General features: G+C 36.1%; 1 protein-coding gene across 1 annotated transcript; it reads right to left on the bottom strand.

Moving 5' to 3' along the window:
* Positions 1 to 5: 5 nt before the first annotated feature.
* On the bottom strand, positions 6 to 5371 carry MONOS_5009 (uncharacterized protein; the record flags this gene model as incomplete). Its single annotated transcript, XM_067875125.1, has 3 exons — positions 6 to 1133; positions 1245 to 5318; positions 5369 to 5371. 3 exons carry the CDS (start codon positions 5369 to 5371, stop codon positions 6 to 8), a joined length of 5205 nt encoding a protein of 1734 aa, XP_067731991.1.
* Between the last annotated feature and the right edge of the window lie 3981 nt (positions 5372 to 9352).

The raw sequence follows: 9352 nt of genomic DNA, 5'->3' as shown, positions 1-9352 counted from the left end.
AGCAATTACATCGGATTGAACATCGCAAATTTCATTGAATTATCAATTCTCGAATTTTGTGGCTGGAAAAGCGTCAGCCTCAATCTATTGCACGGTCCATAGCTTTGGTTATCGAGCATGAATCTGAACGAAGGAGACTTCAACGGAGCAGAAACAGCGCTAACAGAAGCAATCTGCTCATCAGACCCAACAAGAGCGCAGAGTTTGCTTTGTGACAGAGACTCCTCATAAAAGTTGCTGTATTCTTCTCTTGTGATAACTTGCACAGTCAAATTGGCTGCTCGAAACGTCTTTAACACTGGAAGGCCATAAAAGGGATCGCGAGAAGAAGAAGAGGAAGTTGATGAGGAAGCAGAAGAGGAAGCAGAAGCAGATGAAGATGAAGGCAAAGATGAGACTGGAGATATATCAGCCGATGGATCAGTCAAAGATGAAGAACGTTTTTCAGTCTGAGTAGGTGAATTAGACGAGGCAGGAACAGAAGTATTTTGGGAACTTGTTGGAGCAACTGACTTGTCTGATGCATCGCTTTTGCTCTGTGCAGAAAGCGCTTGTTCGTTTGGAGAAGGAGAAAGCAAAGGAGAAGTCGATGCAGTTGGAGAAGTCAAAGAAGAAGTCTTTTGCTGGTCGTGTGATTCAGTGCCAACAAAGCAATAGCCATCTGATTCACTCGAAGAGCTGCGTGATTCGAACGTCGTAATTGTCGTCTTTTGCGAGTCTACCTCGTCTGGCTGACTCAAATCAACGACTTTCCCTTCGTCGCAGATGAGAGAGATCTGAAGAACTGGCGTTTCTTGCAGTGTGGACGACAAAGGCGACTGGAAAGAATGACAAGCTGTTCTCTTTCTTAATGCCACCTGTGAGAATAAATCGCTCATTTCTGTTTCCAGCTGTTGTCTGCTTGTGGTATTCTTTGCTGGATTGAAAGAGCTAAACACTTTGTTGTCAAACAGAATGCTTTTTCTGCTGGATTCCTTCGCTTCTCTTCTTTTTCGATCGAATGTGGAGTTCCTTCCTGGCTGAGGCGACACACCATAATCGGTGGAATAAGGGATCGCTGTAGCTGCCAGATAGTACACGCTTTTGAATGCCAAGTCTGTCACTTTGCTGCTGGGGCTACCATCCATTTTCATCTTTATTTGTTTAATTGTGAATGTGCACATAAATAACAAGTCAAAATGAAAAAGAAAAAATTTAAAAATTTTCATATCAAAACTTTCAATCTATTAAAAAGGGTATCAAACCTCTAAAAACGTTAGTCTCAAGCAAAGAGATGGTGCATTCTTCATCTGTTTTTTTGAGCTGAGAAGCTGTTTTCTCAATGTTTCACCAACACCTGGCACAATCAATCGCAGTTGCGAGAGGAATGCTGCCTTCGATCGCTTCAAATTCCTCAGCGCTTTTCCCAGAAACTTTGACTGAAGTTCAATTTGCGAATTAATTTTGGCTTTGTTTGTTTGTTGTTCAAAATCTGTTTCTTCATTGACTGAAAGGGAATCAGCATTCGGAATGCGTTTGATATGCCCAATATTCTCCTTTGCAAACAGCTGCAAGAGAAGCGGACGAGTTCGAGTGGAGAAATTCGAAGCCAAAGAGGAAACAGAAGATAATGTTCGTGTTCTGTCTGTTGATGCTGTGGACCGCCTAACAGGGCTACTGCACTCGCTTTCACTAACTTTAAGCGTTGAGTGAATTGTTTCTTTTTGTTCCTTTTGCTTCTCAGCTTTGTCTTCAACAACTTCATCTCCAGCGCTCTTGCTTGTATCAGATTGCTCACATTTTGATGTGTCATCATCTCCTTTGTCTTCATCACCCACTGAAATGGAAGGTTTATTTATTTTTGTCTCGCTTTGATTCATCTCATTCAACTTGGCAGATTCATCCTGAGCTTTCTTGCTGGAATCACTTGAAAAAGTAACACGCGGCAATTGAACAGATACAATAGAAGTAGAAGATGTTGCCTGAGACGGAGAGGTTGAGTTGCACATCGGAGAAGAAGAATCAAGTGATTTTGGGGTAGGTGGCGGAGGTGGAGGAGGAGGTGGTGAAGAAATGGAAAGAGCTTTTGGAGCTTGAGAAGAAGAAGTTGTTGATGAATCATTGCACTCACAAATTGCATTTGACGGCGGAGGAGGTACTGGAACAGCTTCTTCGGCCTTTGGTGAAATTGTCTTTGCTTGAGCATTACTTATTGAACTTGCTTCTTTTTCTGTTTGAGCATTCACATCTGCCCACCATTCAGCAGTCCAAATGTTCAATGAGAATCTTTCCTTTGCATTTGACAAGAACATCTGAATGGCACTCTCAACAAACGAAAGAGGAGAAGGAGGAGTAAACGAGTTGTATGTGATGGGCGAATGGTCAGAAGCTACAACTTGCTTGAAAGAGAGACGGGAAGGCGGCGGGTAGCTCTCAGGAAACGTTGGCGGCGGGTCAGAATAGAGAGAAGACGAAGGAGGAGCGTTTGGCTGGTGCAAATTGGGCAAAGAAGAATGCGTTGAAAGCAGAGTTTTCCTGCTTGTGCCAGAAGATGCTAAAGAATCTTGTGTTGTTTTCGAAAGATCTGCAATTGACGAAGAAACAGAAATTGGCGAAGAAAGAGCAATTGTCTGCCGTTTCGCTTTTGTTGAAGCTGAAGAAAAATCATTTGGATTGTCAGGAGTGATGTTGTATGACATGTGCTGGATGTACTTGTCAAGCACGATTTCGTCGTCTCTGATCTTCAGAGTTGGGGCCAGAGCGCATTGCTGTGTTGAAAAGGGCAGAAAAACAAGGTGGTGGTAAAGCGCATCGCACCACGCCAGATAAGACCCGATGCGCTGGCTGTTCTTGATCAGTCTTCTGTATTGAGGCTTTGATGGCTTTGGAACAGATAGAGAAGAAGAAGAGGAAGTTGCTGAAGAAGCAGAAGCAGCAGAAGAAGAAGAGGATGGTTGAGAATTCGTTCCTGAAGGTGACGATGTTGCTGCTGAAGCAGATGAGGCAGTATTTGATGATGTTTTGTTTTGCGTCTTACTAGATAAATGCGCAGAAGAAGAAGAAGAAGCCTCTTTCGGAGCAAAGTTAGCAACCGGAACAAAAAACCAGACGATTTCTGCATCTTCCATCAGTTCTGGCGAAGAGCAGCACAGCGAATACAACACATTTGCAGCTTTGTGCAGCTCAAGATCACTTCCAGCAAGGAGAATTTGCGTTTCTGAGGAAGTAAATGGACAATAATCAACAAAAGAAGAAGATAATGCAGAAGACGAGGACGAGGAAGTCGAAGGAAATGGCGAATCTTTGCTTTCAGATGGAGAATTAGGAATATCGGAATCATGATCATTATCACAATGGCAATGAAGAGTTGGTTCCAATAAACATTTGTTTGCATTTTCTCTTTCTTCTTCTTCTTCCTTCCTTTCGTAAATGTTCTCGTTTAGCTTCAACTTACGGGATCTTCTGTGCCATTCATCTGAAGCATTCTTCCTACATTCAAGCTGAGTGACAAGGATTTGATACAAAACACGGGTATCGTAGTCATTAAGAATAAAAGGCAGAATCTCCTTTTTCTGCTGATAAGATGGAAGATACGGAAGAGGCAGCGGTGGAGAGCGGCTGAGGGAGAATCCACGAACAGGAGAAGCCAATGAGAAAGAGGGAGAACATTCATTGATATTATCATTTGCTTCTGCTGTATTATCTCCTACATCTATTTGCCTAATTTCCTTGCGATCCAAAATTTCACTTAATTTCTCCAGTGACGGCTTCTCAACAGTAACATCCTTGTTAACTTTCTCCTTTGACATATTCAATTCCAGCCATTTATTCATCACCCTATTAAATGTTTCTTCTCCACGTCTTTTCACACACCACAACCATTTCACCACCAAATCTCGTCTCTGCTGGAAAATCAATTGTTCGTTGTTTAAACTCATTTTCTTCAATGAGCCCTGAGAATTTGCAGATGAACTCAAAAATGATGAAGGAATAGAATTTGACAACTTTGCTTCTTTTTCCACATTCGAAACCGATTCATTTTCTGGTCTTGCTTCTTCGTTATTCAAAAGTCCGCTGGAATTCTTTTTATTTGCATCACTGTTCAGTTTTTTCAGAGATAATGCATCCAATCCAAGAATACTAACAATTGTTTCGCCAAAACGCAAAGCGTCTGTTGGGCAAAGACACATTGCACATCCGGCAACTTCGGCAAGCGATGACATTCGAAGAATCTCCAATGATTTTTTATCTTCAGAAGTTAATTCTTTGTCACTTATTGTTTTTGTGGAATTGCTTGTATCTTTATTTCTATCTTCTGTTTTAATGTCACTCTGCTCCTTCTCTTCTTCATTGCAATCATCCAAAATTCCAAAAGTGTCTTTTATGATAGTCACAATGACTTCTGCAACAAACGAGGCTGCCTTTGCTACACAATCAGGCTGCCTTTTCGGAATGGAGCAATGAGGAGCATTCAAAAGGAGAAAAGACAACAGCGGATGGTGCTGGACAAGCGGAGAGGCAACAAAAGGCACCATGCTGATGATAAATGACGAATGAGGAGAAAGTTTCGAGTGATGAACGGAAGAAGCCGCGTTTATTGGCAGAAGTGATGTTTCTGCATTTGATACCGCATTTAGAAAAGAAAACGCAGAAGGTGGTGGCGTTTCACTAAACTCAGAAAACAAAAGAAGTTCATCTTCATCAAATACCCTTGCTTCGTCTTCAGCTGTTATCAACTTTGTCTCTTTCCGAAAAACATTCTCTGCTAGCTGTTGTTCATTCCTCTGCCTTTGTCCACTAAGTTGTGCAAACCTCCAAGCAAATTCAACACAAAACTCGTTCATCACATTCTCCAGCTGCAGTTCACTCCAGCAAGCTCCGCACATTCTTTCTTCTTTCTCAATGAGATCAAGCGCTCTTTCGTATCTCGTTCCGTTGGGTTCAGGCTGCGTTGCAAGTCGCTTAACAAGGCAGGACAGACAATGAAGCTCTTTTTTCATTTGGCATCCAGAATGGCTCAGAAGCACACTTTGAAGCACAAATTGAAGGAAAATGCAGCTGTCTTCAGTGGATGGCAGCAGACACAGATCCGCCAAGTGCGACACAAGGGAACATCCAAACAGTTCATTGGATGCAAGTTCTGAGTAATTGATTGCGCGCTCTCGAAGAGATTGCACAGAAAATGAAGGAACATTCATACAGCCATTAATTTGAACTGCTGTCGATTCAATTTCTTCAGAAATCGAAGGAGTATCTTTCAATTTTACATTTAGGCTGTTGAATTTTTGTTTCTCAAGGCCTTCAATCGTTTCGCAGCATTTTCCGCATATGTTGTCGTTCTTAAAAAACTGGCTGCTATTTAATTCATTCAATTTGTTTCGTTCCAAACCATCAGGAATTAATTGAATTAACCATTTCAGAGCTGCTGGACTTGATGAAGACGATATACATTTAAAAGCACTGCTCAGATCGTTTGCCTTTTCAAACCCACTTGAGATAGAACTTGATGAAAATGAATTTGTTGCATCATTCATCGAAAAGAACCATCCTCCGTTGCACCTGATGTTTGAAAATTCTTTTAATGCTATAAATGAAAATAACGTTTGAACTTTCATTTGCGCATACACAGTCAAAAACAAAAAATAAAAATTTTTTTCATTTTTTTGAATAAAAATAAATTGCAAACAGTGATTCGTAAATAAAGTTATTAGAGAATGACTTGATGGTGAAGAATTGAACTGTGGTAAGTGCAACGATATAATAGAATTAACAAATTGCTTTATGAGATCAATTTTATAATTTTTTTTGGGCATTATCGTTTTTTTAATCTGAAAAAGGAAAAGTTAATTACAAAATGCTTCAAAAAGTCAAACCAGTTGCATTGATTCAGTTTGAAAATTTTTTGATCGAGAATTTGAAGACATGTGCTTATTCCTTTTTAAACAAAAAATTGATTCATCTTTTTAAAATACAATCTTTCTTTAAAAGCAAAAATTCCAAACCAAATAGCAACAGCTTTATCAACAAGTTCATCTTGACAATCCCATTTAAATAACAAAGTTAAATATAAAGAACTATTCTGTATTGATTGAGCTCTTAAATCTTTAACATTTCATTTTGAAAATATAATTTAAAATATTTCTTTTAACATCTTAAAGAAACATGACAAAAACAAACCGTTTGTATTTTCTTCCTCCTTCAAATTTCTTTTGCATTTTAATTGCTCATTTTGCGAAGAAAAATTTAAAACATTGTTATTGCAAGCAGATAACAACAAATCGCTTATTATTTTATTTGCGCACTCTTTTTGATGTAATTCGTCCCATAAAGTTACGCAATGAGTTGGTTGCATGCGTATAGGGAATTCAAATGATTTAAGCATTCCACAAAACGCTTGAATAGTCGGAGAATGCATTTTTATAAAATTTGAAAACCCTTATTTTTTATATCTAACTTAACTTGAGAATTGGAGCTTAATTTTTGAAAAAAATAATAATAACAACAACAACAACAAAATATTAATTATTCGGACCAAGCTTTTTCTGCTTTCATATTATTTCAAACTTTCATTTTGATTCGTGAAAAATGAAGAAAAAGTTTAGAGCAGAGAAATGTTACGAAAATGGAGATTTAAATGAAATTCAAAAAATCAAAATATTTCGGCCCAACTATGTGAAAAAGGTCAAATGTTTCTTATCAAGTCCGAATTTTTTAAAGAAATATATCTAACATCATTTTCAAAAAATTCTTTAATGTTTAAATTTTTGTATTAAAAATGTGATTAAAAATAATACAAACTTTCAGATTAGTTTTGAAATACAGATTTACTACAGCTATTCATTATTCTTGTTTATTGTTAATTCTTTTTGAATTTTAAATATTCCAAAAAAATATTTTTGATGAAAATTTTGTTTTTTTTATTCTTATTTTTTTGAAATGCGCGATTATTTGCGTATAAAAAAAACCCATTAACATATCAAATGTTCACCACGTGTAATCTATTGCGGAAGTCCAAAATAAACTGTCATTCTCTCGATGTTCATTATTGTCCTTTTTCTTCTTTTTATTTGTCTTGTTTTTCTTATGCATGACAATGGAAAAGATCTGTTATCCAATTTAACAATTTTAATTTCTTTTTCGAAACTTCCTTCGAAGATCCGCTCTGTTGAAGGAGTTTTATGAAAATCATTCACAAATCCACAATCTCTAAAAGCAGAAAAAATATTTATCGATGAAGAAACTTGTAGAATGGCATTCACTGCAACTCACAAAAGTTGTTCAACGTTATCTTACGTTAAACCCGACCTTATATGTTGAATTTAAAGCTTCCAAAGAGAGAAAATTGACTAATCCAATGACTGTTGCAAATGTGTGATATTTGGAGGCAAAACAAAAAGCAATATATTTTCATTATCATGTCTTCTTAATGCATTATCTGACAGGTGGGGGAAAATACGGACTTTCAAGCTTTTTTTGCACATAGCACAAAAAAATTGTTTCATTTATGTCATTATTAAACTTTATCAGATTTCAAAATTAATTCGATTTTCATAACTGTTAACAAACATCATCGGTGAAATAGCAAAATGTTTTGTGACCTCACATGTTTTTCGAAAATATACCCATTTTTTTTAATTTTTTGATCACAAAAAGTTCATCTAAGATGTATAATTTTTCAATGAAAATGCGTGAAGTTAAATGTTTTGTTCCAAATGATCAAAAATAAATTAAAAATTTCTGAGATCTTCATCAAGAACTAAAATTGTGACAAAAAAATGCTAGTACTGTCATTATATTGTCAAATAAATAAATAAATGTTTGCCCTTTTTTTTAATCATCTATTTCTTTTGTTTTTAACGAACAAAAAAAATATAATAATGAACCGGGTTTATGAAAATATTCGGGTTTATAAATCACCATATTTCTTTGAAATAATAATGAAATAATAAAAATAAAAATATGACATGAAAAATAAACATTCTGATTGTGGAATATTGGCTTTTATTTTTGAAATTATATTGTTTTCAATCATAAATTTCGGTTTGAGTATTTGTTTTGAATGTTAATAAATTAAAATTGAAACTTTATAATCTCATTTACAGATTTCTCTGTAATGAATTCATCTCAAACTTTGGCTTTCTTAACAATTGCAATTCATTTAACATTTTGATGAAAAATTTCAATCCAATGACAAAACATCTTCGATTATTTGACGTTACAAAAAAAATAAATGATTTCAAAAACAGTAACCCATGTGCAAAAGCAAGCATCTAAGTTTGAAATAGAATAAAGCAAGTTATGCATATTTATCAAAATGCTTGACACCATAAAGGCTGAACCATGATTGGTGTGAAATTATAAAAAGCTCCAATAAAACAAAAGTTTCCAAAAACAACGATCATTTTTAATTTTCCATCAAGTCAAATGAAAAGATTCACTGATTCTTATCTATTCCAACATGCATCCATCTACTTTTCTTCTGTTGCACTATTAATTATCTAAACTCACTCCAGAACGCTCAACTTCCTCTTTTCAAAGAATTATTATCTTTCCCAATGATAAATATTCAACAAGAATAAAAAAAAAATACTGTTTGATCTTGTTTCAATTGAAACTGCATTTGTTTTCATATTTGTGCATGTTTCCTCTCTTCAGTTTTGTATTCCGTTCTGGATGAACAATTGCATCAAATAAATGTGAAAATTCAGAACATTTCAATTTCATTTCGATCAAATGGAATGATTTTTCCTTTGAAAATATCTGATTGTTTTCTGTTTTTCACAAAAATAAAGAATGCAGGTTTTGGCTTTTTGATATTATCACCGTTTATTTTTTCACGCAATTCGCATGATTATATCTTTTGTTGTGAAAACAACATACACAGCACAATATCTCAAAAACACAACAGAAAACGCATTGCATATGCAATAACGAAGGTGCTGACAAAAAAATATGAATAAATACATACATAAACACAACAATGATCAGAAAACATAGAAGGGATTCAATACATATTGGCAAAGTGAAATACATACACACACTGCTTCTGAAAAATCAAAATGTTCAAAAATGAATCGCAAGCCAAATCAGCCAATGCCCACCCACAAAATAGGTCAGCATCTGCACCCAAAACAACAAAACAGAAACCCTCAACACACACATCTCTTTTTCATTCTCCTCATTCGACAATGCACAAATCCCAACACAAAACATACAAACGGCTTGCTGCCTTCCTCACACACTTTATCAAGCAACTCACCCTCGTTTTCACAAATGATCATCTTTCCTGTTTTTCCCCCCTCTTCTAACACCAAATCAAATCTTGCATCCCTGTTCTTTTTCCAACTCCACTCTTCCTCCAACCAGTCTCCAA

The sequence above is a fragment of the Monocercomonoides exilis genome (genome assembly GCF_001643675.1).
Source record: "Monocercomonoides exilis strain PA203 chromosome Unknown scaffold10-1930038, whole genome shotgun sequence".
Lineage (NCBI taxonomy): Eukaryota > Preaxostyla > Oxymonadida > Polymastigidae > Monocercomonoides > Monocercomonoides exilis.
Note: the sequence above shows the minus strand (reverse complement) of the source record. Positions and strands in the feature narration are given on the sequence as shown.